The sequence below is a fragment of the Acipenser ruthenus genome, chromosome 49, assembly GCF_902713425.1.
Source record: "Acipenser ruthenus chromosome 49, fAciRut3.2 maternal haplotype, whole genome shotgun sequence".
NCBI lineage: Eukaryota > Metazoa > Chordata > Actinopteri > Acipenseriformes > Acipenseridae > Acipenser > Acipenser ruthenus.
The window spans coordinates 8,150,185-8,178,147 of NC_081237.1; the positions used below are offsets into that span (position 1 = coordinate 8,150,185).

The following is a 27,963-nucleotide window of genomic DNA, read 5'->3' on the forward strand; positions in this document are numbered from 1 at the left end:
AAGCATTGTAACACTATATCTCCCATTCTCTCCCCAGAATATCCCCTTGGAATTAACATGGAAAAAGAAGGTGAATAAATTGTATATTGTTTGTTAATACATTGAACTGACTCGACTGAAATAAAGAAGAGGACCACTGCTGTGAACAAAAGAACAAGCGAGCAAGTAGCCGAGGTCTGTCTGTCTGTCTGTCTGTCTGTCTGTCTGTCTGTCTGTCTGTCTGTGCCTTTTTTATATGCATTCTCATTCACAATAAATAGGAAAGCGATAGCCTCTTCTGTCTCTCTGATGCATTGTGATATATAGAGAGTATATATATATTATATATAATGAATCAGGATCACTAGAGAAAATCAATGAGTATTTATGTTTGTAATTATACTTACATCGCAAAAAAATATTTGATTTCTAACTGTGGTATTTATTTTGTATTAGTCAGTGCTTTGTTGTTTTGTTCTCTCAAGTTACACCACACCCCCCATAGATGTAGTGGAAACTGGGCTTTTGAGCTTCCAGAAGCTTTATTTTGACTAAATTATGAGCTGCAGTTGCGCTTGTTTCCACTAGGTGTGCTCTAGCAGCAGAACCCACTTCCTATTGGATAATCATGACTTACAGCAAACCTTTCTCTGGAACTATAATGTTAAACTGTATGTAAAGCATAACACATAAATGTGGTTTTGGAAAACAAATTAGTAGCTAATTATTTAGGATATATGTTACTATACTATACTAACTATAGTAGAATTAGAATTTAACTTCAGTTTGGCATCCCCAGAACTAATAAAAAAAAGTGCATTACATTGCAGTAACCAATAAAAAAATAACAGTAAATATTCATATGTATTGATCGCATTAATGTACAAAACACAGGATATAATAAGGGCAATTTGGGTATGTGGCCAGAGGGGGCGCTGCCACCACCTCACATGGTTAGAATGCTGACCCAGTGGAACACTTGTGACGTGTTCCGGAGTCTTCATGGCGACCGCAGTGTCATCCTGACCATGCGACGCGTTGGCGACTCCCCCCTGAGGCCGCGTGTGACACAACGCGATCGATAAATTAGCTGCTATGCCAGGCTCTGTACCGACCTGCACATTTTGACCTGTGGAGTGTTTCTTTTCATAGTGGTGGATTAAAAAAAAAAAAAAAACAATGATGAAAAGATATGTTTTGCTTTGTTGTTATATTTTAAAAGAATAAAAAAATACATTTGAAAATAGAAAAAAAAACGTGTTTTAATTAACTTCTGGTCATTTCGGTCAACTTTGTGCATTTTGGCTCTTAAGTCTTGCCTAAAGATAGATACACTGTACTGACTTCAAAATGTTGCAATGCAACACCGTGCACTGTATCTGAAAGACCCTTATGCTAAGACATACAAGCCACTGGTTCCAATCACCCTGAAACTTGCAGACATGCCCTCGTTTTGCTCAGTGACTTGTCTTGTTTTAAATAACTTGCAGGGATTTGTATGAATCTGTGAGGGTTAAACACATCAATGCACGTGTCCCCCAGCGCCACCCTGTGGCGATGATCGATCACTGCCCCCCTAAACTTAACCCTTTAAAGTCTGAGGCATGTTCTCTGCCCTGCTTACATGATCATCAGGTTTGTAAGCTTTGTAAAGCTTAAAAAAATGATTTGCTTTGAAATATGTTTGACTGGTAATAGGAAGCTTGTGTATGTGTGTGTGTATATATATATATTATTTAGAACTTTATCTATTACATTGCATGGTAGGTTTCCCTGCTGAGAAAACACTGTTTGCAATGTGGACTGTCCCTGAAATGTACCCGTTTGGTTTTTCAGTTGATTACAGTGAAGCATTGACACCGCAGTGTATATTTGCCACTCTGGGCAAATTGCAGACAAATTGCCCACTCCAGAGTAAATGTATGACATGGGCAATTTGTGTTTTTTTCTTTTTAATCAGAACCCCCCACCCATCTCCCAGAGACAACAGAATAATGGTTCTCATTTTCAAGCACATCCACATGCAGTGACCATCAGGCTGCTTTACCATGCGGCCATTCGTTACTGCGAAAGCTATTTTATTAAAGTAACATCTAGTGTCTTAAAACAAAACAAAAGTTTATATTGAAATTACTGTAAAGAAAGTGATCTGAAACTTTTTCAAATACTTAAATATTACTGTAATAAAAAAAACATTGTATACAACTCATGGATCGTGTGTTTGTTTGGTTTCTTTGGGGGGGGGGGGGGGGGTACCTGATCATCATCATCGTCCCACAATGATTTCGTCGACACTAACGTGGTCCTCTGTGGTTTTTCCTTCCTGTAATATCACTGCGCTGGGTCTCACAGTGCTGTTGGCTGTTAATGATAAACCTTATTAAAACGAGAGTAGGGTTGCGAAACCTGTTACCAGCTGCTTAGAGCCTGTTAATTTTTAATAGTCCGGCCGCTCGGCGCTGCAGTTTAAGTGTTCAGTTACCCTAGAGCTTCGCCCGAGCTCCTAGCAACTTCCAAACAGGACCGCTATCTGCTTTTCAGCAAGTCACTCTTCTGCTCTGTCAGCACATTCTCCAATGATGAAGAGCACACAAGCAAAGCTGCAAAGCGTTGCATTCGCTGCTGCAGTGCACTAATCCAGACCAGCTGGGATCAGACCTTTTGTTGAGATTGTGCCATACAACAGTGCCTGGTCTGGTCTGCTTTTAGACATGTATTTTCTACATGTATTTCTATAGAGCCAGCTGCCTTCAGCATTGCAGTGGCACCGTTCAGCACCCAGTCCTCAGGTCATTATTCCATGAGAACAGCTGAATGGTTTACTTGAAATGATTTGCAAAACAATCACTGGGTTAGTTCAGTTCATTTGAAATGCACTGTATTATGCTGTTCGTTAGAGAAGGTAGCTATCCATACATGATATACAAGGATCCCAACCTGAGAGCCAACCTCTTATTGGAGTGAATTAACATTAGAAAAAGGTTCAGTTAACCTCATGCCCAAGAATCAAAGTGACCCAGATCTGAAGACACAGTCTGAAGGGGGGGGGGGGGGGGGGGAGAGTTCTCCAATAGTTAGAATAGCATAATAAATTAAATAAGAGTCCCTGTCTCAACATTTTCAATTATTAAGACTCAGCACATCAACAGTGGATTTAAAAATGCTGCATTGCAGTTGCTGTGTTAAAGCCCCTCAGTATAAGTCTAGGTGCCCGTGCGCTGTGGGGTATCCAAGTTGCCCCCTGTGCTGACCTCATCAGAATGTGATACCCCCCCCCTCCCCCACAGTGTTCCTGGCAGCCCCCACTGTGGGAGACTGCAGGACATGGTAACAGTATGCCTGGATGAGCAAGATGCAGCCGTCTCCCAGGGCAGCCAGCTGCTTGTTGGAGGTGCGAGATCCGTAACTACAGCCAGCGAGGGGGAGGGCTTGACAAAGATAACATTACATTGAATCAGTCCAGATACCGACACGCTGTCTCCCTGCTAGCCACTCTCTGTGAGTAACAGGCAGCAGCAGGTCCTCCAGTTGCAATGCAGGAGGCTCGCTAGAAGACAGTTCGAGAGGGATTTTCACGAGAGGTTGGTAGCCAGGTGGACTTGGGTTAGAGCTCTGATTTCATATTGACCTTCTTTTCTACTTATCAGTCTGCAGTGGAGGGTTAGTTCAATTGGAGGTTCCTTAGCTGTCTATGCAACACTACTGATACTGCTGAGCATAGCTGGATTGTTAGACGGCAGGCAGCCTTAGTTTAGTTTTCCAAATTGCATGAGCAAGACTGGAACCCATGATTGCTGATGAAGCTTACTGAAGCTTGAGAACTGTTACCATGCGAGATCTGAATAGAACAATCACACGAAGGCTTCATCATACACCAACTAGCCTAATAAACTAATGCATTTCAAGAAGGGTTTAAAAAAAGCAGTATATTCTGGGTGCGGGATGTCTTGTCAGTTTTATCTGGAGCTGCAGCCCCACTCCATCTGTATTTGTAGGCACTGACCGGCCAGGGGGTGACCTCTTTTTTTGTACATCACAGCACAAGCCACTTTTGGGGTCCCACTCCTCCTGCGCAATAACTCTGCAGCAGCAAATGGCAGACACAGAGAAGAAGAGGCCCCTGATCGCTGCCCGTGAGAGAGGTATGTGTGCTCAGCTTCAGTGATTTCCATTGTTTTCTTTTATTTAGATTCATTCGTGGTTCTGCTTCCCACGCACATGCAGCAAGCAGAATCTTTGGCCAACGTTGCAGAATACTGTAGGAAGAATTATTACAGTACTAGTATAACTCAGATTGCAAAGACAGGCAAAAAAAACGAATTGCTAAATATAATTTGATTAATGAGCTGTAAATGAAGGTCTTTTCTTGTTCCCAAACTTCTCTATTGTTTGTCCGTTCTCCCCGTTTCAAAAGGTCCAGGTCCTGGTAGATATGGGTTACCCCCAACCATCGGCTTCATCGGCCATGATTTCACGAGAGCCACCGGCCCGGCATACTCCTTTCACGGGAGGATGAGTAACGCAAGTAAGTGCGTGCCGAGTATTTAAAACTGCAGGCGACGGAAGCGTTCATTTTCAAAACATGTTAGTTCTCACTCCAGTGTACCTGCTCAACGTGAGCCAGTTATCTGCCGCACTTGAGTTAGCACCAGAACTCACGCGTGGCTTCTGAATATGACTGCCTGCCATTTCTGACATTAAAAAGTGCCAGCTATCTGGAATGAAACGTGCAGACACTGGCCCTGAATCGAATGCCTGGATCTTCAAACCTCACAGCAACACAACTAGGACCAGAAGTGAAGGGAGGGTGTTAACACTGCTCCGGCCACCAGAGGGAGCAAGTGGAACAGCTAATCTTGTGTTAATCATGTATTGAAAATAGCACAATTGAGTCAGAATGACACAGCAGCAGTTGCATTATAAACGAACAAAATTGCAATGGAATTGATTCGATTTGAAATGATTGTGTGTGTGTGTGTGTGGACAGTTTTGTCATCGTTTTAAACAGGGGTGTTTTTTTTTTTCACCTCTTTGTTTAGTGTACTTTGTGGATTCGAGCCCCGGACCCCGGTATTACATTGATGCCAAAGTGACCCGCTTTGGAAGAGACGGCACCCCAGCGTACTCAATGCTGGGCAGAATCAGAGACTCCTGTGAGTAAAATAGCGATACTCAACCTAGAATAATGCAGAGAGGCTTATATTTGCACCTTTGCGTGTAAATCCAGGGTAAGGGAAGGTGAGCCACCGTGCAAGTTTTCAACACAGCTCTTACGGCCACAGCATCAGTTAGTGTAGGCATCAGATAACAGGAACAGAAGTCAATGGCAGACCTAAGTGGCTGTTTCTCAGGCAGCTGGAGGTGGCAGGTCTGAGTTTTTTTTTTTTTTTTTTTTACAATCTAACTGAATGCAATTGATAGATTGTAGTTCTATTGGGTTACAGAAGTAGCATTTTTAATTTGAAATATCATTTTGTTAGTTCACATGTGGTTACGCCAAGCGTTTTTTTTAACATACAGTGATGCAATTCAGTTTTAGATGACGCAAGGGCAGGCTCACTACATAATAAGCGGTGCTAGTCAGACCCTGGCTACAGCAGCTAACGTCTGTCCACTACAGCTGCTTTCCAGACCCCAGGACCGGGGGCTTACAGCCCTGAAAATGCCCTTCACCTGAACAGACAACAAAGGCCTCCATCTTACACCATGGGCTCTCGTACGAGGTACCGCACGACGGACACGGTGCCAGCGCCCAACAAGTACACCCTGCCTGTCCTGCTGGGGTCCAGAGTGCCCACCAAGCCCGCCAGCGCCAGCTACACAGTGTCAGGTCGCACTAAATCAGGGGGCTACTCGGAGGACCTGTCTCGTACCCCAGGCCCAGGCAGGTACAACAGCACGGACCCCAGCACCTATCTCCCCAGACAGCCGGCGTTTTCTATGCTGGGCCGCTACGAGTTGCCTTCCGATGCCACCAAGAAGCCAGGGCCCGGAACCCACAGCCCGGAGAAGGTCACGGTCCACAGGCCTCGGCCGCCTGCCTACTCCCTCGGGGTCCGGCATTCCGAGTTCGTGACCCCACTCGTTATCGGCACGTCCGATTTAGAAATGCCGATTTAAAAAGGCACGGAGTTACTTAATCTCTTTCCTCCAGTGCAAATGTTTTTTTTTCTTCAATATTGTTTCTATACAACTAAGCTTTCATTGCTAACAAGTAAGAAACTTTAAAGGTGCAAATTGGAGCCTGAATGAATTAATAAATGGTCTGTGAATCTAATCCTATAAATTCTTGACAGCAGAGCAGCTAATAATGTACCTCGTTTGGTTCCATGCTTTAGGCTGACCACAATATTCTGCCACGTCATTTGTGTGATGGATCCTCTAATGCCTGCCAAATAGCAGAGTTTCCATTGCCTGAGCCATGTTCTGAAAAACGGCGGGCAGTGCAAACGGACCATATGCAAGAGCTGAAAATCCAATGACAAAAAGGCTTTAATTGGCAAAAAGGCAGATTATATTGCAGGGGGGGGGGGGGGTTATGTGCTGCAGCCAGCCTCTTAGCATGTCTTTCACTTAGGACACGAATACATCTGCTCTTTACACAAAACTTAATAGAGTACTTGAAAGGGTTTCTGCTAAGCAAGTCAGCTGCAAAAAAGACCAAGGACATCAAATTATTATTTGTCCAGCTTATGTAGATCAACTTTATTGTTCATGGAGCCTTGGAACTGCATCAGATCTCAACATGCACATTTATATACCAAGAACAATACATATACAATAGCACAAGTGTCAATTACAGTAAGAGAAGCGTCTAAAAGCAAATTATATATACACACACATGTATGGAAAACATTCACTGCAATTATATACTTCAAATAGAGTGTACATTGAGCTTATCTAAAGGCCAGCTACTCAAGAAGCATTGCTTTTAGCAGCCTTTCCTGTCCATATACTCAACCCCTTTTAGCTAACTTTCAGAAGAGTACAATGCAAATACTCAAGTTTACACATTAGATTGCAAATACAGTGGAAAAGCATTTGAGCACCCATTTGAAAATATCAGAACTGCGGGGAACAACAACAAACATGAATCTATTGTACAGCATAAAAAAATAAAAAAAAAACAATTGAAATTGTGGGAGAGTGAAGAAGAGAAACACCAAGAGATACAACTAACAAAAAGAATCCTGCACAGTATTCACAGAATACAACACATGAAACCTCAGAATCAGGGATCCAGGTCTGACGGGGGGAAAAACTTTTGGAAAAGTTGCATTTAAAACCGAAAGGTGTGGAAACCACATCTAAAGATCTGATCCTACAAGTGTGCATCAGTGCCCATGTATCACCATGTGTTGTACACACTTTCTTTGATAAGATCAGTTTAATTAAATTGCTTTGAACATTTACTGTCACTGTATTCCATGCGTGTGCACCATAACCCCCCTTTTTTATTTTAAATATTCTAAAAACATACTTAAGAAAAACAAAAAACAAGGGAGTCGTTCTAGCCCTCTTCACCAATGGATGATTAGCACAAACACCACATTTTTCATTTAAAATGCTCAACTTTCAGCAAATTGACAGTCAATGAGCACATTCCTTATATATATATATGTGCAGAGCCTTCTATTAGGGGAAAATATACATTCAGACCTCCTCCTGAATTCCAGTGTTTAAATTATACCAGAAACTGTCTGGTTTGACTTTTGAAATGCCCTTCATTTTCAACCAATTAGGCAAAGAAGCATTTTAGCTTTTTTTTTTTTTTTTTTTAAAGATATGCAACCACTTTGGCATCGTTGATGAATTAGGGTGGAATGACCCAACAGTAAATCTAGTGCTTTCTAAATACAATGGATTGACGGAACAAGTGAATCAAACCCCAGAGTTAGCCACAGTTCAGCTGTCATTCCAGTGTGAACTGTGTTTTAAGCATCCAGATGACACGCCTGTTCAGGAATACTGACAGACATTAGCCAAAGGAAAGGACTGGCAGTCATTTACCATGCAGACTGCTGCGTTTCATACAGTTTTACAAACAAAACACCACAAAAAAACAAACGTACAGAAAGAAAGAATAAAAGTAAAGTTAGTACTTTTCCAGTTTCTTCATCCTGGTCAATTTTCTAATTGTTCTCATGCAATTAAAAGTATTTTTTCTTTCTAGTTTGGTCAACTATGTAGGGTTTATAAATAATACAATAGGTAACATACATGTTCAAATATGTACTGTATATCATTTTCAGTTCAGATTAAATAACCTGCAGTTTTAAAAGAAACAACAAGCTTAAAAGTGTCAGTCCCCAGCCCCAGCCCCAACCCCAGCCCCAGCCCCAGCCCCAGCCTTCAGTTCTGTGGGAGAGGTCTTCGGAACAGCAGCACATGCGGTTCTGTAAAAACAAAGAATAAACTGGTCATCGTGTGCGTCTGATATTTGTGAAGGAGTGCATTTGAATATGAACTGATCAGCAAAGAACTACGAGCAAGCCAGGGTAACGGCCAAGATCAAAAGTCAATTTCTTTCTTAACAAACTAAAAGCACAATAAATAAAACTTTGCAATGAAATCAGGTCCAGCTGTCTCTGGACTCGTATTACACCTCTCAGACCATTCTGATCATACAAACATGCATTTACCATACAAACCGACAGTTCAATTTAGGTCTCTGCACATGGGTAACCAAGATCGTTTTTGTCTATGATCCAGAACTACTAAACACTCCATATAGTGCTGAATGAAGAAATACTAAAAGCTTGTTGAAAGGCTTGTTATTGAATTTGTGTTTCTTTTAGTATTTCCTAATAGTTTTTTGTTTAGTGAACAAAGTGAAGCTGCAGAAAGGCCAGGGATGGAAATAAGACTCTTATTGCAGGGCAGTTTCACCCATTCCAGGTTTTACTATGAGCTTGATTAGACCCAGTGCATCGGTAACAAGCTCAGGTGTGTCTTATTAAACTCATAGTTAAACCAGGAATGGGTCAAACTGCTATGCAATGGGAGTCTTATGTCCAACCCTAATTAGTACATTGGGCAGTGATCTGGCAATACACACTGAAGTCGCTTGAGCTCAGATGGCATCCAAAAAAAGACAATGCGATATGGGTTTACTCAATGCAAGGTGACTGCCTGCAACAAGATGCTCTCCATATTAAACCCAGTTACATTGCAGTGCAATTTGTCAGCAGTGCCACAGAAAAGGTAGGTCAATATAACCATCATGATTTGATCTCTAAGCTCTGAGAGTGTAAGAGTTTGCCCGAAAAGGGCTTTGCTGTTACCCACCTGGTTTGTGGATCATGTAATGTACCCATCCCTGGCTCTGCTGGACCCCGAGACTGCGCCACTCATCCTCGGACATCAGGTGCGACGTTGGCACCAGTTTGGCAAGCTGCTTTGGAAGCAGGACGTGCCTGGGTGGAGACAGCGAACACATCACAGCGCATTCACCAAGCAGAAGAGAAACAGACCAGTAATGGGCAAGCTTGCTCTGCACACATTAAAAACACAGGGTCTCCTTTTCACATGTGCTGACTCTGTCTTGGTTTTTAAATCTAGCCTGAGGACCCACTCGTTTGAACAAGCCTTTTCTGAACAGCAAGCTCAAGTCAGCTGTCGAACCCTGATGTCAAGCACCGTGAGACGACTTCTGGTCTTGAAAGGCGCTATAAAAAAATGTGACGTTGGTGTCGTTGCAATAGATACAACTTTAAATCACATAGCCCCAATATTATCATTGCATGCAGTTGTAAAAGCATAACTAGCCTACTGTAAACGTGTGTAAACAAATGGACTGTCAAGAAGGCCTGCACCCATTCCCAATAAACCAATTGAATTGTGTTCTTAGACGATGGTGGCAGGTTAATTTGTGTAATAAAGTTACTGGTAATGTCCACCAAATCTCCTGCAATTATATGCATCACTTTATTTTGCACAGGAAACCAACAGAGCCTAAAAAATGAGAGTTTCTTTTGTTGTTGTTGGCCCTTAGTCTTGTGGCTACAGGGTACCGATTCTTAATATTTACTACAGACAAAAAACAAGCTACAGAATGTACATTTAGGCCCACTTCACGTTTCTAGCAGCGTCACTCATGTGTGAAATATCACCGTTACACAACACAAAAACAATGCAATTAACCTTCAAATGCGGGACTTCTTTCATTACCACCACAGTGCTACACCTGTACCACCTCACTGCCTGCATACGGCACATTCTTTCAAATTTAGGAAGATTTAATCAGGTACACGGTTTTCAGTTTGTATATTACTCTTACATGCGACGTGTTTGTAAAACTTGCTTTTTTTTAAATGTTTATCAACAGTGGCAAAATAGCCGAGTGTGTATTATTAAAGTTAATAATGTACATTATTTATTGATGTACAGTAGGTTAGAGGTGATAATATTGAATTGCACAACAACAATGTTTTTACGTGTCTCTTACCTGTACTCGAATTCCTCGTCCGTGTATTTATCCGAGTAGTAAATCTGTTTCTTCGACATGTTCGCAGAAACGTGTTTATACTGTGTTAGTATATGTTATACCCGTAGCTTTTAGAAAGTACAGACCGGTTAGTGTGGACACTCTTCTGTCCAGGTGCACTTTGACAGTATTTTTCAGTCTGTTGGATCCGCCCGCTGCCGGTGAAACAAGATTTAAAATTAAACCGCCCGCTCCTGCGCTCCGATTGGCGGAGACCCGACCAGCTGCGCCGGGTGAAAACAAACGGCTTCCCGAGGCCACGCCTCTGAGGAGAATACGTCAGCCAGGGCGGTCATTACATTAGCGATGCGTTCTGCACCTTGCACTGAGAGAGACCGAGGCATTAATCTGTCTACCTCCAAATTTATACACAATGCTGTTTATATTTTACGTATGCAAAATTTGGGAACGGCCAGAGATCTTTCGACCCATCAAGGCTCTGTCCTTCCTTGCACGCCGCTCGCCCCTAATCTAATTTAACAGGACAGACTCTTAATTGTTTCTATAAAAGGGTTTCAGTCAATTATATGATACCTACGTAGCACTCTGTCTAGTTCGTGCATTTATAACACTCTGGTTGCTACATTTGATCTCTGAACGTACTTGCTTCCGTCTGCGTCCCCTGTCTTCGCTCTGCTAAATTGAAAGCGGTGCTTTGGGATTGTCATGCGTTTTAAGTAACTTGAGTCGCTGAAGTTGTAATTCTCAGAAAGCGCACGTTTTTATCCTCGAATGCACTGATGAAAATCTGTGCGGTACAGCACAGCTCAGTCAGAGCGCTTAGTTTAAATTAATTTCTCCCTGAGTCCTTGCGGTATTAAAATATTAAAATCAGCACACGTGGGTAGAAATGCGGCTGTGAGAGGGGACTGGTGACTCAGTCACGCAGTAGAGGCCTACTCATCAGCTTTTCGTTTGTCAATATAGCAAACCTTTTCTCTACACAGGGCATTTGATGCCTACATTATTAAGGCGGCTGCGGGGGTGGGGAATGCCAGGCTGCTAAAATGACTAAATTACTGGGATTTGAACCTGGGACCTCCTGGTTACAAGCCCTTTTCTTTAACCACTGGACCACACAGCCTCCTATATATATATAACTTAAAAAGGCCCAATACGAGCAAATTACTTTAATAACACAAAAATAAAAATGAAAGCTCCTTTGCCGTGTTTCTCTACCTTTTTGGAAACTAAAGCCTCTGAGGTGAACTTTAATATCGTCCGGGCAACTTTTCTAAAAGAGGTCGCAAGACTGTACCTTGTGTATCTTTTTGTAAACAGCGCAGGGGGAGCAGTGGGTTAGCGGCTCAGTAGGGAAGGGGGCGGAATGACCTTTACATCCAAACTCCTACTCTGTTGTTGTTTTTCACTGTGTAAACCATTGAGAGAGGTGGTACAGGACAGTACACTGTACAAACTGGAACACATTGACTGTAAACCGTGAGAGAAAAACACACGAACATCAAGCGGACGGACGGACGGACGGACGGACGGAGGGAGGGCGGGGGGTAACGTTATACACTAATTTATTTGTCTTTTTTTTCTTTCTATAATCATTATTTAACACCCAGCCTTCTTGACAGTCCAGTTAGTTTACAACGTCCAGTCTTCCAGGTTGGTTCAAAATCAAGGCATCAGGGCGTCCCTGTTTTGGGAATGAGACCCCTGACTGCGTGTCCTATTTACATGTTCAGATTGCCTCTGTGCTGTCAGTCTGCGGTTAAGCAGAGTGACCTCAATATGATATGTGAGCCGGCGATTCGGTGCTCTTTGCAGAGCGCTGAATGAAGGTCTGCATCGACATCCTGTTTGCTCTTCACCCACCGCACTCATTAACGGCTCGGTCCAACCGCATCTAAATACTGCGGATGAGCAACCAAATCCAATTTTATGAAAACTGAAATATTGAGAGGTTATCAAGTTTTGTTGATGGTAAAATTAAGCAAAAAAAAATAAAACCCCTGATGAAATCAGGAAACGTGAGAGCCCCAGCTTTTCTCAAGACACCCCTCAGCTGATCATCGCTTTATCTGGGGACCCCCCACCTCACCCGAAGTCTGAGAACTGCGCAGGCACTATACTGTGCCCTGACTGACTACAGGGTAGAGATGTTTCAGTGAGTGAAAGGTTCAGAGAGACACATTGCAGAATCAGCAATCCTCCACCTATTACCAGCCTATTAGCTGAGGGGGGAGGGGGGGCTGTTTTTTTTAAATGTCACGTCTCTTTCAAACATTAACAACAGTTTATATATAACTTTTAAAAAAGCAACAGTTCCACGCATCAAAGCGTCACCTTGTGCTTTGAAACAAGGAAGTGTCTGTGACTGGCGTGACGAGAGGGTGGGATCCGAGTGGTCGATGTGGCTTCCTATAAAAACGAAAAGAAAGAAAGTAAGTACTTGCACCTGTCACTGTTTTATACGACATCTTGCTATAACAGACCTGACACTGCGACGTCGTTTTAGATCTGAAGTCTTTCTACAGACCCGAGATTGTTCAGTAAGTTATGCGTTTGTGGTTTTGTATTGGAGGGTCGGTTTAACTCGCTGTAACATGCACAGGTGTTTCTCTGTGCTAAATTACACTTTGCTATTTGATTATTTCATTATACAACAGCTCTTTTTTATTATTTAATCTGGATTTAATAAAATACTTTTTTTCCCCCCAGAGCGAGGCATAACGTCAAGGACAAAGCATTTTAACTTTTGAACCACAGCATGTTCCTCTGTATAAAAACAAATGAAGTACATTCATATCATGTTTACTCTGTTGTTTGTTATTTAGATTTTAATGGGTTAGACACAGCAAAGAGTGCGCGAGAAATCCGCTCTCCTCTTGAGATAGCCCCCGAACACCTATAAACCCACAGCACACAACCAGATGCAATTCAAGTACAATTGTAAAAGATGTTTCATTTTCTATTAAAGGTTTGACCATATGTGTAGTTACTGCGTTCGACAGTTTTTTTTTTTAGGGTTTATTTGGAGCACACTCTGCACGTGCATATATAAACTGTGTGTAACAGTCAAGGTGCGCATTTCTGAGCACTGCTAAACCCATTTTGTGTGATTGCATTTCAGGTTCAGGGTCTCCTGGTTGCTAACAAGCTCAGCTCTGTACGTCTGCCTCGGCTGTACAGCACTACGCTCATTTTGCTAATTGAATTCATTTTTTTTTTTTTTTTTTTGAAACGCATCAATTATTAAAGTTATTTTCGAGAGGTTTTCTTTTTTAAAATGCTGTTGTAATGCATTCAGGGCAGCGGCTTCCGACCCAAACAGCTCCAGGAAATGAACATACGTGGCTTGGAGGGGGGGATGCTAATTTACTGTGGGAAACTTTTACAAGGGTAAAGCTGTTGGGTCCTGCACTCAGCTAATTAGTGCACGTGCTAATTACAACTGCACCGCTCATTACGCATTTCCATGTTTGTTCCTTAAGGGAGTGCCACGATTTCTATGCAAATCTAGTCTGGTCAAGTCCGATACGCATGCCTTTAAGAAATATAACTTTTTTTTTAAGCAACACTGTGGACCCTATATAGTATATACGATAAAGACAATAAGGGAATACGATGAATGTAATAGTGCAAAAAATGCCAACTTAGTTGAAGGCTGGTGCAGTTACATCACCGTTCTCAGTCATCCCTTGCTAGTTACATAACGCTACAGTGATTTCATCCTCCTCTTGGCTTTGCACTTGCTTTAAAAAGGGACCCTGTTCCTTTAAAACCTCACTATAACGCCGTCGCGAAGACGTGAATTCTCTCCTGGCTGCCCGCTAGCTCCCTGCCTGCTCCAATGGGAGGGAAAGAGAGCAAGATGCTCACGTGCGGACACAGTTCCAGGGCAGCGGGGCTCACAGACCAGCAATAACACCATGATGACATCATCCCAGCTTGGGGGGGCTGAGACACAGCTGGGAGGGGGCGGGACGGAGAGAGCAGAGCTAATAGAGAGAGAGTGGGAGAATAGGAGCAGACAGCCAGAGAGAGACGGTCAGAGGAGGGGAGAGAGAGAGAGCAGTCCGGGAGCAGAGGCCTTTTTGGGTTCTTTTTTTTTCCTCCAGACCGTCCCGGGCATGCTACTTAAGCCCAAGTATGGCCGCTTCCGCAACGACTCTGTGACCTCCTCCGATGACCTGATGCAGAGCCTAGCTATGAGCGGCAAAGTGGTAGCCACGCCGGTCCCTTCTGCATCCCCGTCAGCCCGCCCGCCCCCACCCCCTCCTCTGCCCCCGCCGGAGCGCCCCTCCTGCCCCCCGGCTGAGCCCCCCTGCCCGGAGAGCGAACAGGACGCCGCCACCACCTTCTGCATGCTCATCCCCAGGATTCCTCAGTGGAAGTTCTCCAACGCCTCGTCCTTCCTCAGCAGGAGCCCCTCAAGCAGCTCCAGCAGCAGCAGCAAGGACCTAGGGGGGAAAATGGTGGGGCCGGGGGCCAACGGCGCAGCGACTGGCCCCGTGGCTAGCCTGGCAGCCGTGCTGAACTCTTGCGACCCGATCTGTGTCACCCCTTGTTCTTTGCAGGCGATGCACAGGCTGAGGGGCGGTGGAGCTGGGGCTGGGGGTCCCAGCGGCAGTGCCGGGAGTCCAGGGGCCCAAGCCTTGGATTCAGGAGTCTCAGGAGCCACGGGAGCCACGGGAGTCCCTGGATCCAGCAGGAGGGGACGGGTGGCGGGGATGAGGCTGGCCAGCGAAGGGGTTACTCAGAAGGGCAGCTTCATTAACAAGCCGACCCAGGGCTGGCTGCACCCAGATAAGAAGATTATGGGACCAGGGGCTGCCTACATTGTCAGGGTAGGTCTGTGTTTGCTTGCTTGTCAGTTTGTTACAGGGTTTGTGCATTTGCTTATGTAGGCTTTGAGTAAGAGTAAGGTCTTTATCTTAGTGGGGTTTTTTTTGTGTTAGTCTTCTGGTTTAAAAAAGCATTGGATTCATTTGATTGTTTTGATCATAACTCACCCAGCCTTTCTATTGTGTCGTTTCATGTGATGCATGTATTCCTTATTGATGTTATATTGCTTACATTATTACATCAGTCATGCTCTTATATCAGGTGTTTTTCCATATAGTAACACTAGATATATCCTGCACATCTATGTACAGGGCACACAGTAAGCTCCACACTGCTAATGCACCATAGCTGGATGTCACAGTGCCGCTCTCATTGTCTGTCTGAAGCAGGTGGAAACCCAAACAACGTAGTGAACTCACACAATGCCTGCGTCGTCCCTTTAAAATCCTGCATGGACAATTAGACAGGGAAATTCAGCTTCCACAGTCTTTGGTGCTTATCTGAGACCCTTCTAGTGCTGTGCCAGTCCTGGGTCCTGTACAGATTTAAAAAGAACGTTTTGTGTTCCAGGCAAGAGTTTAAAAACACAATTGTATTCTTTAGACTTTGTTTGATTGTGGAAATGCCCTGCAGATTACAGTACTGTGATCCTTGATGTCTACCACTGTGGGGGTTAGAAGTCCATTGTTGTGGTGGTTGTTGTTTGCATAATCAAACCCCAGCAGTTAAAAAGGGTACCGCCTTAAAACCCATGTTACAAATGCCAGCCCTATCGGTGTGTCTTGCAAAAGGTTATCAGTGAAACTGAACCCCAATTATGCTTCAGCTGAAACAGCACCAGGGCTATTTAACGTGACAATCTTGTTGGTTGTCAGGAGCAAGCCCGGGGATTTAAATGACGACGGCGCTGTCCTTAGAGAACACCACAGAAAATACGATGACTTTGTGCGGCAGGACCTTTACCCGATTCAAAATCTAAGTTTCAGCAGCCCCCTTGACGTCATCACGTCTTACACTGTGTGTCAGCGCACGCTTCCTAACTGGATTACACAGAGAGATTTATTCATGCTTATATTTGATTAAAGTCATTTTGTATCACATGAGATGGAGTATAAACAGGGCTACAAAGCAGCTTTTTTTTTATGATCCGGCCCCATTAACAGCAGCAGCGTCTTGGAGACAGAGCAACGAGGCAGGATGTCACAAATTAAATCACACTGGCTTCCACAGTCACTCCCAGGGCTGCTGCTGCTGCTGCTGCTGCCTGAGTCCCTCCTTTGTCTCTTTCTCTCCAGTTGCTTTGATAGGAACGGTTCGGCAGTGTGTCATCAAAACATCTAGCTCTCCAGATGGGTGTTTCCTCTAATAAAATATTCTCAGTCATTTCTGTTTGGCTGTCTGAGCCGTAGGACATTGTGCATAACCTCCTACTGCTGCAAGTAGTAACAGGAGCAGGCTTGTTTGGCTCCCACTTGTGTGACGTAGTCATTTTCCTAATTGATCACAGCGAGTTGCTTGGCCCCTGATTTGAGTGTGACGTCATTAAAGTACTGAGTAAGGTGCCGATCAGTGCTTCAATTATTCAGGGGGCATTAGAAATGAGATGATTTATTATTTTGGAGAGGGAGGGAGACCAGCGAGAGGGACAATGGCAGAGGATTTTAGACCCCTGAACAGCTGCCAGTGAGGTGGCCTGTCTCCACAGGGAACCCTGATAGGAGTCTGAGAACACTTAGCCAGACTAATGAAACCTAAGTATTGTCGTGCCCCCCCCACCCCTCCTCCTAATCACACTCTTACAGCAAGCTCTCTGCGTCGTGATCTCTTTACAGGACAATTAAGACCATGTAAGTGTCAATTATGATGTTTCTTGTAAATGATGGCCAGCGTGGAGAACATGAAATAACACTTCCTGATACAGAAGACTGAAAACAAGAGCAGATTTAACTGGGGATTAGTTATTGTGATTGTGATTAGGTTTGATGAAGATGATGAAGATGATGATGATTAGTTAGTTGCTTTTAATCAGTACAAAGTGTCTGTTCCCTGCTCTGTGGCATTGCCGGGTATCCTGTTGGATCCTGATTCTCCTTGGATACAGAGCTGCTTTGCTGTAATTGAATTGCTCTGTCGAACATGTTTGAATCTGCCCCCTGGCAGACGAATGTTTCAAAGCTGTTCTGTCTTCTTTGCAGTACATGGGTTGCATCGAGGTGCTGAAATCGATGAGATCCCTGGACTTCAACACTCGGACCCAGGTGACAAGGTGAGCAGACAACAGAACACGGCGTAACAGTGTTCACCTTGAAACGCACTGAGGGAGAGCCAGGCCAGCTTTTAAAGTGCGTCCTCCTGCCTCTCATTCTCACCAGCAACACCTACACCCCTTTAAAGAATAACCAGGTTCTTTGAGGTCTATACCTCTTATTAGCACTAGCAACCCTCTCCTTTCTTCTGTTAAAGATGTTTTCTGTAATGCACTTTGTTGAATGGCAATGCTACAGCACTAGAAACTCCTGCTGCTTCCTGGTATGAAATCACTTCCTGTAGTCTCCAATGGTCCAGCCTAGTGGGCGGTGCCCGCAAACAGAGCTTGAAGATTGGTGGGTGAGTGTTCTGAGGAGTCTAATCTATATTAATACACTAGTCTTTCCTGGATACACAAAGTTTCTGTTACAAACCTTTCTCTTACAGTAATTGGGTTTCTTCTCGAACACAACAGAGTGCTTCAGCCTGGTTAATGGCATAATCACACAATAGGAGTCGCCTGTTAATGTGGTCAATGCAGCCCATTAGCCCATTGATAGCTGAATAAACTAGCTTTGCAATAATGCTGATTGGCAATGGCTTTGAATTAGGGGAGCGATGAAGTCCAATGTTGTGAGAGCCAGGTTTATTTACTATATTGTAGATGGGTACGGGTGCGGGCAGCCCTCCTTCCTTCCCTCCCTCCCTCCCAGAGCCGGTGTGGAAAGTGAAGGATCACAGCGATCAATAAGAGTAATGTGAGCTGCGATGCGAGAGCTAAGTGCACCGCAATGTATTATTGATGCTGCTCCCTAATGACATTGGAGTAGAGCAGAGAGAGGCAGATGGACACAGGCTGGAAAATCACAGAAACAAAACAGAGCAGGTTAACCCCTCGTGGGCTGCCGAGTCAGGAAGGCACCCTAACAGCTCCACAGATCCCATTAGCAGTGCCGTTCAGCACTCAGAGGTGTCTCTATCCAATTGCAATACAAGGAGCTCGCTGGTGCATACCATGGGCAGCATGCATCACCTGCACCCACCAGACATACAGAAGCCACTCGCATTCATGCGCACTGTGAGCAACAAAAGCAGATGCATGGTGTCAGTTTAAAGCATTGGAAAAACTAAAACTTGACGCTTGAAGCTTGGCCCATTCAACACCCAGAATTCCTGGGGAGGAAGGCTGTGCATGCATGAAAAAATCTCCGCAGTATGTAACCTGCTGGAGCAGAAAAAGCATTGCATATGCTTTTCGGGACTCTAGTAATGAATGAATTTAATTAAGCAGGGGAATAATGATAGAGGCTCATTTAACGGGGTCATGGCAGGGCAAGACAAGCACATATGCTTCACCTAGAGGCACACCGTGCGCATACAGTTCATGAGCGAGCAATATGAACAACGCAGTAAATAAGTCTCGAGGTTATTTGTGTGCAGCTTGATTGTAATCACTTAGCTGGCATTAGACTGTGACCAAAGATCTGAGTTTTTTTTTTTCTTACACAAGATAAAGTTTTAGGTACGTGAGAAATAATTAAATAAGTTAAGGATGTTATTTAAAAAAAAAAAGTAGGTAATTATTAAGAATCATAACTAGCTAGCTAGCTACACAGTGATATGGTGTCATTAAAATGACAGGGTGACCTTTGAACTGAAACTATAGCACAGGCAGTGATTCCATACCAGGAAGCAGCAGCAGCAGCAGCTATTGATTCTGCAGCACTTGATTCTGTAGCTGTTGAACCTGCACTGCACTGCACTGTGCTTTGCAAGACCATGCCGAGTCTTCCAGTACAGCAGTACACTTTTCCACCGGTGTGACAGAACTAGGATGTGCAGTGACTGAGGCGAGCGCAGCTCAATTCATGTGACACGCACACTGCTACTCCGTTACATGTTCTTTGCTTGATTCCAGGGAGGCGATTAACAGATTATATGAAGCAGTACCTGGCGTGAAAGGAGTGTGGAAGAAGAAGGTAAGGAGGTGTCCGCACATATCCCTTATAAAATGTTTACTGTGTTATTTTCTGCACAGTATCTTTGCAGTTCTATCATGCATTTCCCAGGGTTACAACGTGCTTTTTCCCCATATTGTACCCTGGTTCTTGAATATGCTTTACCATACCTCGCTGGTCTTTATAATGCTTTATCATGCTGTCAGCGTGCTGTGATACTCTGTGCTGTGCTCTTTCTATGGGACGGACTGCAGTTCTTGAAGAGTATCATTCTTTGGTATCGTTTCAGGCTGCCAACAAAGCCCTGCTGCAGGTCATGGGGAAGAGTAACCTGCGCTTTGCCGGGATGACCATCGCGGTCAACATTTCCATCGACGGGCTGAACCTGATGATGCCAACGACGCGGCAGGTAACCGTCTCTGTACCGCCCTAGATATAAGAGAGCGTTTCACACTGCAGCAACTTACAATGCAACGAAACACTATCCGAGTGATCCTGCCACGCTGGGCACTGCTGTGCCCTTTGCAAAACATGCTTACTGGACAACACAAGCTGGAGGAATGCTGTAGCAAGCAGTAACACACCACAGTCCTCTAGAAGTAATACAGAATAATAATAATGATAATAATAATAATAATAATAATAATAATAATAATAATAATAATAATAATAATAATAATAATAATAATAATAATGATGATGTTCCGGTGTCACAGGTCATCGCCAATCACCCCATGCAGTCCATCTCGTTTGCGTCGGGGGGAGACACGGTAAGACTGACCTGTTTTTCTATTCGGGGTGTGCTGATGCTCTGTAATTGCCTTTAAGAAGTTATCAGCAGGTATTCAGTATTTATGAGTATTTTAAAAATTGGAAGGGCATTTTCTTCTCGTCCGGGGCGTTGACATTTTCACTGCCAATGAAAACACGGCTTCAGTGCGGCGGTAGAAACGTCAGCGCCCCCCAGAGGAGAGGAAACTAATCTTCCAGTCGGCTTTTAGAACACTCGGAGGTGAAGTACTATTGGGCGTTGTAAAGGTGAGGGAAGGACAGGCTTTTGTTGGTTTGAAATCGGCACGTTGGTGAATGGATTTATTTACCAGCGTGAGGATCGGCGCACCCCTCCTGCTCATTCACAGTACAGCCCTGTGCAGTACAGTCCGAACTCGCAGACATGCTCTTCCTAACGCGCAGTCTCCTTTAGGACACTCCAGACTACGTGGCGTACGTGGCTAAGGACCCTGTCAACCAAAGAGGTGAGGGCAGCTCCTTCAGAGGCATTAACTGAACCTACTGTTTGAATGCTTCTCCAGCATGCAGCGTCTCCAATATGTATCATATGTAAACAGCCTATTAGATTCAGTACCCGTTGTTTGATATTCTACGCATGGTTTGAAGAAAATGATTTTAACAAGAAAAAAAATATTATGTTGCTGCATTCATGCAACCAAAATGAAATAACGTAACAAGTCGACTCACTGTTGCGTTTTTTCCCTGATAAGCTGGTTGTCCCCTTTATAAACGTTTCCTATAGTAAAGGCACAGCAAAGTGTAATAAAGCTTGGTAAACGCATAGGTAAGCATTGCAAAGCTACACTACCATGTCCCTATATCTGAACCCAGAGATGGTAATCAGACTCCTATTGCACACCAGCAGTTTCACCCATTCCAGGTTTTGCTACAAGCCTGATTTGCCACAGTATAGGTAACAAGCTCAGCTGTGTCTTATTAAACTCATAGTGAAACCAGGAATGGATCAAACAGCTGTGCAATGGGAGTCTTATTGCCCTCCCTGGAACGCCTGTGCTATCATGTCAATGGTACCTATGTTTCCACTAGCTTGCCACATACTGGAGTGCTGTGACGGCCTGGCTCAGAGTATCATCAGTACGATAGGACAGGCCTTCGAGCTGCAGTTCAAACAGTACCTCCACAGCCCTCCCAAAGCCATCTCAGCACCCGACCGGTAAGAGCCAGCCTCCTTCTCCTTTTCACCCGGAGTTATCTATTCAGCATGGCAAGGGGTACTGGGTGGGGTACTGTGGGTCCCCAAGCACCCCATCCCCAGCCTGCATTTAGTCATCTGTCCGATTGCATGCTGGAACTTTTGTAAACTTTTTATCATGAAAGTTAGGATTGGCTTAGAATTCACAACTGATATTACATTTTCAATAATCTTTCTGTATCGTGACACTGAAAATATTGAAACGTCATCTTTCTCTGTGGCTACTTAAAATAAACACTAATGTGAAATTCAAAATAAATACCCACACAGAGTAAGACTCCCATTGCATTGCAGCTTGATCCAGACCTTTTTTTTTTTATTTTTACCTGAGCTTGTTACCTCTACACTGGCACGTATTAAAAGCTGGAATGGGTGAAACTGCTATGCATTCAGAGTCTTATTTCCAGCCCTGACACACCGTCAGCATAAATACTACAGAGTATAATTTGTTACAATGTATGCAACATGTTTGTTCTGATATCCTCTCCCCCAGAATTATAGGGGTGGAGGAGTCGGCGTGGGGAGACGATGAAGACTCTTCCGAGCACGATTACTACAACAGCATCCCAGGGAAGGAGCCTCCTGTGGGGGGGCTGGTAGACTCCAGGCTCAGGCCTGGTGCGGCCCTGCTAGGCCACGTTCACACCCAGCCGTGCCGCGGCAACAGAACCCCGCAGGTGAGCGAGACGCAACGAGGTGCTTGCAAATCCGCCGGACGTTTCTACTCGGGATTAAAGTGTGTTTGTGTGGCTCTGCGTTGCAGTTCGGCTCGCCTGTCAGAAGAGCGGGGTGCCAGAACTCGGGACCCCCCTGCTACGAGACGCACTGGGAGACGGACAGTCAGAGCAGCTCCGGTAAGAACAGCAGCCTGGAGCAGCGCTGCACCACAAGCACGTAGAGCGCTGCACTCAGTAGGGGTCCTAGGAGCAGGTAACGTCACTAGCCTTCCTCCAGAGCTTTGTGCACACGTCAGACGCAGGCAGGGTTGGCTTATCGGTTCGTTTCAGTTTTAGCTTCTTGCACACAAGCTTCCTCCCTCCTTGAGCTTAACTAAACAGATCCGGAACAGTGTAGCGAATTATTCAAAAGTTATCGGTTTATCGAGTTTCTAGTGATGGATGAGTGTCCTGTTGGATCCTGATTGATTCTCCTGGGATAGTGAGCTGTGTGTCGTGTTTGAATCCTCTGTATATACTAAACCCCTGCTGCAGCGTGTCCAGCACAAGAAAGGCGTGATCAGAAATCCCCTGGTGCATGTTTTAAAATGATACTGATCTGTTGCTTTTCAATACTTTCATGTACACGGCAGTTCAACTGCTTCCAGTTTCCTGCCCGGGCCTGACCAGCGACGGTTACCTGTGTGCGGACGGGCGCCCTCCTGGTTGCCGTGACTACGAGGAGCACCTGTACGTGAACACGCAGAGTCTGGAGAACTGGGAGCCGGGGAGCGAGGGGGCGCAGGAGAGCCCCAAGAAAGACCTCTTTGACATGAGTGAGTGTGCTGCATTGTGGGGAGCATTCAGTGTTAGTTTGCATAATGGGGACAGCCAGAGGCGAAAGGCAACCACAGTATCAGCTGTAATTGTATCACACCATTGGGGCTTGCTACAACTGTGCATAAATCCACAACACCCCCTTGTGGCTTGAAAATATATTGCAGAAAAATATGGATCAACTCTGCCACCTAGTGGTGAAACCATGTCATGCACGTGAATTACAATCAGCACTAAGGTGGTGGGGGACGACAATTAATTAATTTATTGATTATTTTATAAACAAATGTAACACAACAATATTACTGCAGCGTGTCTTGAAGCTGCCTGCCAGCGTTCTCACCAGACTAACGGCTTCCGTTCACCCCGCCCCTCAGGGCCGTTCGAGGACGCGCTGAAGCTGCACGAAGCTGGCGGGGAGAGCCCCGCTCTGGAGGATGCGTGGCCCAGCCCGCCACGCCGGCGCGCCCCCATTGCTCCCACGGAGGAGCAGCTGCGCCACGAGCCCTGGTACCACGGCCGCATGAGCCGACGCGACGCCGAGAAGCTGCTAGCCATGGACGGGGACTTCCTGGTGCGGGACAGCGTGACGAACCCGGGGCAGTACGTGCTGACGGGCATGCACAGCGGGCTGCCCAAACACCTGCTGCTGGTGGACCCCGAGGGCGTGGTGAGTCCATGAGCCTGGGGAGAATCTGCCAGCACCGCCTGGAATGGGCCTGGTGCGAGACACGGTTTATTGTCATGTGGTGTTAAGGCGACTGTCGTTACTTAACCCTGCTTAATCCAGTGCATACGTGCAAGGAATACAACATAAGAAACGTGAAATACTGAACACCCTTAACGCTTGTACAGGGATTTAAAAAGGAACTCTAAGTTACTCTTGAGTTTGGACTATTTCTTCAGTTAATTGCTACCACTAGAGGTCAGCAGATCCTCTTTTTTTTAATGACACATTTAAAGTAGGCTACACCAAAAACCTTTAAACTTCCTTCACATCTTTGTTATCCCCTCCACAGGTGCGTACGAAGGACGTCCTGTTCGATAGCATCAGTCACCTGATCAGCTACCACCTGCAGGACGGGCTGCCCATCGTGGCTGCGGAGAGCGAGCTGCACCTGAAGCAGGTGGTCCGGAGGAAGCAGTGACGGCCGCTGTGAGTGGGGCATCATGGGAGTTCAGAGCTGGCATCGGGGTTCACCATTAATGGATTTTCAGTTTCTTGGTAGTGCTGTTGGTTGGCACCAGTGCAAAACTTGCCTGTGCATTTTTCTTTTTTTTTTCCATTATTTTATTTCTTCATCAGGATTTTCCCCAAAATAGTGCTCCCCCTAAATAGCACTACAATCAGGAGCCATTACAACCATTGACATTACAACAGCCTTAATATCTCTGTTCTATGGATATTAAATATTCTAGCCGGGCGGTATGTATCTGTATTCAATAGGAGCTTGTTAACATACGAGTTAGGCATTATTTTTTTTTTTTACTAAGCTCTGTATTTTTAGATTGAATGTGTTTCAAATGTATTCCATTCTAAACCCATTCCTGCAATGTATTTTGTATCTGTAGATAAGTCTGCAGGACTGCTCTCCGGAATGGCTTTGGATTCCAGAGAGAGAGAGAGAGAGAGAGACGCGCAGCACAGGCCAGACTGAAACTCTGTTTCCTATAACCATGGGGATTTTCCAGCCAAGGACTAAACACTGAGATTGCAAAAAAAAAAAAAAAAACTGTTAAGGCATGCTGGTAGCACACCGTCCTTAAACCATGTCCTGTCTGTGTGCTTGAAGGAATAAAAGACTGAACAAGACACTGGGGGAACGGACGAGGCTTCTACGAGAGCACAAGCAGACAGGAGGTTGACACGGCCGCCCCAGACTCTTTCTGCACCCGGGGGGGAGGACGTTTAACACACTGAAGCACTACTGTACAAAACCACAGCGATTCTTTCCATTATGTAAGCGGGGGTAGCACTGAAGTGATTTTAGGAGCTCCAGATTCATCAAGAGCACATTAAAACACACACGCAGCTCCATCAGTATATATATGATACCGTCTCTCTTTACACAAGCTCGGGTTACAAAAAGAATGCTGCTTGATCTTCCACGTAATAAACCATACATTCCAATAGCATTCTGAACTGCTAACAAAATCATTTTAGTTCCCCTCTGCCCGTGCAAGGAGACCTGAACCACGTTAGCCAGTGCTACTGCAGTGCTGCTAGAGGATTGTACCACGCTGCTGTCAGAATCACCCTGAGAAGCATGATCATAATGAATCTGCCTCCACGGTGCTGAGAATGGACTGTTCTGCACTGTGCCGAGTCCTTTGTAAAGTTTTGAAGATGTTCTCATGAGTTCTTGTAAATGCTGTTCTTTTCAATCAGGACTTTTGAAATAAAATAAGAAGTTAAAAGAGAGAAAGGAAGTTTGACGGGAAGGTGGGTGTGGCTCCCTGCGATTGCAACGTGAAACCTTCTTTTATTTGAAATGGGATTCAGATGTGTTTTTTTGTATGTGTATAAGTTTTATCCTCATCATCTCACAGTAATTCCGTGTGTCTCTTTCAGTTCATCAGTAATCACCCTTTATTTTAATCAGTTGGCTCACTGCTTCAAACTGCTGATGCTGTTTTTTTTATATTTTATTTGTTTATTTTTTTACACCACAACCATCCAAAATCACAACCTTGGGTACATTTTACAGTATTTTCAAATCTAACAACATGATTCTCTTTGTCTAGTAAGTCCTCTTGTAACTGCAGTCAACCCCTGATCTCAGCACCTATATATAATTCCCCTTTCGCCTGGTCATTTAAAATACACCCCCCCCCCCCCGGAGGTGATCCATGAACCCACTTAATACAGGGATGGAAATAAGATGATTAATTGATGCACCCGTTATCTAAGCCCTGTACATGAACAGACGGACGCACAGTCCTGCCCAGGCGCTAGCTCTTCTGGCTGTGGGTTCTCTCGTGCTTGAGCAGGTTGGAGCGTTGGTTGAAGCCGCGCTCGCAGGTCCCGCACTTGAACTGTCGCTGGTTCTGGTGGGCACGCTTGTGCTGCTGGTAGGTGGAGAAGTGGGTGAAGCTCCTGGAGCAGCCGTCGGCCCCGCACACGAAGGGCCGGTCCCCGCTGTGAATCCGCCGGTGTTCGGTCAGCGACGCCTCCCACTTGAACCCGCGGCCGCACTCCGGGCAGCTGAAGGGGCTCTCGGGGTCGTGGACGCGCTCGTGCTTCACCAGGCAGGCGGCGCGCTTGAACGTCTTGCCGCAGGAGGGGCAGGTGAAGGGCTTGACCTCGGAGTGGACGGCTTGGTGTTTGGTCAGGTCCCCCCGCAGTTTGAAGCGCTTGCCGCAGGTGGGGCAGGGGTGGGGTCTCTGCTCCGAGTGGACCAGCCGGTGCTTGATCAGGTCCGAGCTCCGCACGAAGCTCTTCCCGCACTGAGAGCAGGTGAACGGCCGCTCACCCGTGTGGATCCTCAGGTGATCCTGCGGGAACAAGAGCCGAGCTGAGCCACTTCCACAAAAAACTCTTTCCCTCCTCTCCCCATGAACCTCAGCGAAATGCAAGTGGCACCAGGAGCCACTCACTAGTTCACTACACTACAGCACAGATGGAAATAAAGACTCCTATTGCATAGCAGTTTCACCCATTCCAGGTTTTTACCACAACCTTGATTAGCCACAGTGTGTATGTAACAAGCTCAGGGGTGTCTGGTTAAAACTGCTATGCAATGGGACTCTAATTTTGGTACAGTTCACTACAGAGTAAAACACCCAAGAAACCGAGGAGGGGTTGATGTGATCCATTAATACCCAGTGATCAGCCACAGCTGGGTTTATTATTATAGAGCATTGTACAGCACCAGGTGCAGTTCACTAGACAGAAAATCTTAGAAGAATCTTTACACCTGGATTGAATACTGTCTATTCCCCTCCCCCCTCTCCTCCTCCTCCCCCCTTACCTGGAAGCTGGTCAGGTGCTTGATGTTCTTCTCGCAGAGGTCACACCTGTACACGGTCTTGCTGGCAGCGACTGGCTTCCTTTTCTTTCTCCTCTTGGGAGTCTTGCTCTCCGCTGCCTGCATCGTTGCTTCGGCTTCTCCTGTGCTGAGGGGTAATTCGGCGCTCTCCGTCTTGATTGGGACTGCTGGCTGTGTTTCAGTGACTGGGTCTGGGGGTGCGGTTTCCACCAGCGTTCCTGGCATGATTTGCAGTTGCGATATCGGACATTCATCCTCCTCTTCCTTCTTCACTCTCACATCCATCGTTCTTCTCCTCCTTCTGGAAAAGGAAAATGCAGACCTAGATTTTCTAGAACAGATTTTCTGCTATTGTAATTTAAATAATAATTAAAGTTATCAATAACCAGCCCGGCACCATTTCGTACGTTCTCATTAAAACTATCAGATGAGACGTCTGCTTGCACACAGTGTCCTGCATTACAGTTGGTTAGTGGGGTTAGACTAATGTGCAGAAGCGGCAAAATGCTCGGATAGGCTGGCCAGTGAACACCACTGTGCAGCAGCGTGCATTACATAAATCAAATACTTCGATTTTAATCATCTCCTTAACGGAGACTCGATGCGTAAAAAAAACTAACCACGATACCGAAATCACCGAACCTCGTTAAATCACAGTAACGTGCAAACTAGCGTGGCTGATTACTGTTTGGTTTGTTTTGCCAAGGCAAACTTCACTCCGCACTCCGCTTGCATCTTAGTGTTTACTGCGTGCATCTGCGTTACGCTTTAGCCACGTCCATTAAAACAGCCGATCCAGCCTTCATTTTTAGAGCATCGTTCACATTTATAAAACCACACGTACCTTTAATTATGATCGACAATGTACCAGCTGTATGCGCGTCGACGTTTGTGGGAGGAGTCACCAGGTTCCATAGCGTCACTTTCTTCCATTCGCCATCCGGGGTCAAACGACAGCGTCCTTAGCAACCTCAATCACCGTGGCAACTAACGTATTGCTACATCAATT

At 45.2% G+C, this 27,963-nt stretch overlaps 5 protein-coding genes across 11 annotated transcripts in view; 3 read left to right on the forward strand and 2 right to left on the reverse strand.

Moving 5' to 3' along the window:
- Positions 1–2,188, forward strand: part of LOC117966378 (C3 and PZP-like alpha-2-macroglobulin domain-containing protein 8) — a 33,821-nt gene extending 31,633 nt beyond the window's left edge. The window contains exon 43 of the mRNA XM_059014945.1: positions 38–2,188. Within this exon, the coding sequence (XP_058870928.1) occupies position 38 (1 nt within the window). The 3' untranslated portion in view covers positions 39–2,188. The remainder of the gene's footprint in view (positions 1–37) is intronic.
- Positions 2,189–3,428: 1,240 nt separating this feature from the next.
- LOC117966281 (outer dense fiber protein 3-like protein 2) lies at positions 3,429–7,751 on the forward strand. Its single transcript, XM_034912081.2, has 5 exons — positions 3,429–3,560; positions 4,019–4,121; positions 4,394–4,504; positions 5,019–5,132; positions 5,600–7,751. The coding sequence occupies exons 2-5, from the start codon at positions 4,073–4,075 to the stop codon at positions 6,097–6,099; spliced, it is 774 nt and encodes a 257-aa protein (XP_034767972.2). The 5' UTR covers positions 3,429–3,560; positions 4,019–4,072; the 3' UTR covers positions 6,100–7,751.
- Positions 7,752–7,807: 56 nt separating this feature from the next.
- On the reverse strand, positions 7,808–10,726 carry LOC117401520 (cyclin-dependent kinases regulatory subunit 1). Its single transcript, XM_034912033.2, has 3 exons — positions 10,427–10,726; positions 9,268–9,395; positions 7,808–8,375 (listed from the first exon to the last, which is right to left on the reverse strand). Exons 1-3 carry the CDS (start codon positions 10,483–10,485, stop codon positions 8,332–8,334), a joined length of 231 nt encoding a protein of 76 aa, XP_034767924.1. The 5' UTR covers positions 10,486–10,726; the 3' UTR covers positions 7,808–8,331.
- Positions 10,727–12,553: 1,827 nt separating this feature from the next.
- On the forward strand, positions 12,554–25,391 carry LOC117962910 (SHC-transforming protein 2-like). Of its 3 annotated transcripts, none has more exons than XM_059015207.1 (14): positions 12,554–12,858; positions 14,995–15,264; positions 17,458–17,528; positions 19,428–19,488; positions 19,757–19,876; positions 20,184–20,237; positions 20,672–20,723; positions 21,307–21,433; positions 21,966–22,149; positions 22,236–22,326; positions 22,782–22,964; positions 23,343–23,635; positions 23,985–24,121; positions 24,538–25,391. In XM_059015207.1, exons 1-13 carry the CDS (start codon positions 12,826–12,828, stop codon positions 24,111–24,113), a joined length of 1,668 nt encoding a protein of 555 aa, XP_058871190.1. In that variant the 5' UTR covers positions 12,554–12,825; the 3' UTR covers positions 24,114–24,121; positions 24,538–25,391. The 3 variants fall into 3 exon arrangements, with proteins under 3 accessions (XP_058871190.1, XP_058871191.1, XP_034767831.2); XM_059015208.1 differs by lacking the exon at positions 12,554–12,858 and adding an exon at positions 12,862–12,966; XM_034911940.2 differs by lacking the exon at positions 12,554–12,858 and having other exon boundaries at positions 12,989–15,264.
- Positions 25,392–25,593: 202 nt separating this feature from the next.
- LOC117401421 (zinc finger protein 629-like) lies at positions 25,594–27,956 on the reverse strand. Of its 5 annotated transcripts, none has more exons than XM_034002119.3 (3): positions 27,799–27,956; positions 26,937–27,255; positions 25,594–26,460 (listed from the first exon to the last, which is right to left on the reverse strand). In XM_034002119.3, exons 2-3 carry the CDS (start codon positions 27,237–27,239, stop codon positions 25,918–25,920), a joined length of 846 nt encoding a protein of 281 aa, XP_033858010.2. In that variant the 5' UTR covers positions 27,240–27,255; positions 27,799–27,956; the 3' UTR covers positions 25,594–25,917. The 5 variants fall into 5 exon arrangements, with proteins under 5 accessions (XP_033858010.2, XP_034767829.1, XP_034767827.2 ...); XM_034911938.2 differs by having other exon boundaries at positions 27,709–27,802; XM_034911936.2 differs by lacking the exon at positions 27,799–27,956 and adding an exon at positions 27,640–27,790.
- Positions 27,957–27,963: the final 7 nt, after the last annotated feature.

Coding starts and splice junctions, on each gene's coding strand:
- LOC117401421 (XM_034911936.2), bottom strand. CDS start 27,710: ATGCACGCAGTAAACACTAAGATGCAAGCGGAGTGCGGAGTGAAGTTT. Junction 27,256..27,639: donor TTGGCAAAACAAACCAAACA/GTAATCAGCCAC, acceptor TTCCTTTTCCAG/AAGGAGGAGAAGAACGATGG. Junction 26,461..26,936: donor AGCACCTGACCAGCTTCCAG/GTAAGGGGGGAG, acceptor TTGTTCCCGCAG/GATCACCTGAGGATCCACAC.
- LOC117962910 (XM_034911940.2), top strand. CDS start 14,347: ATGATGACATCATCCCAGCTTGGGGGGGCTGAGACACAGCTGGGAGGG. Junction 20,238..20,671: donor TTGCGTCGGGGGGAGACACG/GTAAGACTGACC, acceptor AGTCTCCTTTAG/GACACTCCAGACTACGTGGC. Junction 22,965..23,342: donor GAAAGACCTCTTTGACATGA/GTGAGTGTGCTG, acceptor CCCGCCCCTCAG/GGCCGTTCGAGGACGCGCTG.
- LOC117401520 (XM_034912033.2), bottom strand. CDS start 10,485: ATGTCGAAGAAACAGATTTACTACTCGGATAAATACACGGACGAGGAA. Junction 9,396..10,426: donor GACGAGGAATTCGAGTACAG/GTAAGAGACACG, acceptor GTCTCCACCCAG/GCACGTCCTGCTTCCAAAGC. Junction 8,376..9,267: donor TTACATGATCCACAAACCAG/GTGGGTAACAGC, acceptor TTGTTTTTACAG/AACCGCATGTGCTGCTGTTC.
- LOC117966281 (XM_034912081.2), top strand. CDS start 4,073: ATGGCAGACACAGAGAAGAAGAGGCCCCTGATCGCTGCCCGTGAGAGA. Junction 4,122..4,393: donor GATCGCTGCCCGTGAGAGAG/GTATGTGTGCTC, acceptor CCGTTTCAAAAG/GTCCAGGTCCTGGTAGATAT. Junction 5,133..5,599: donor GGGCAGAATCAGAGACTCCT/GTGAGTAAAATA, acceptor TGTCCACTACAG/CTGCTTTCCAGACCCCAGGA.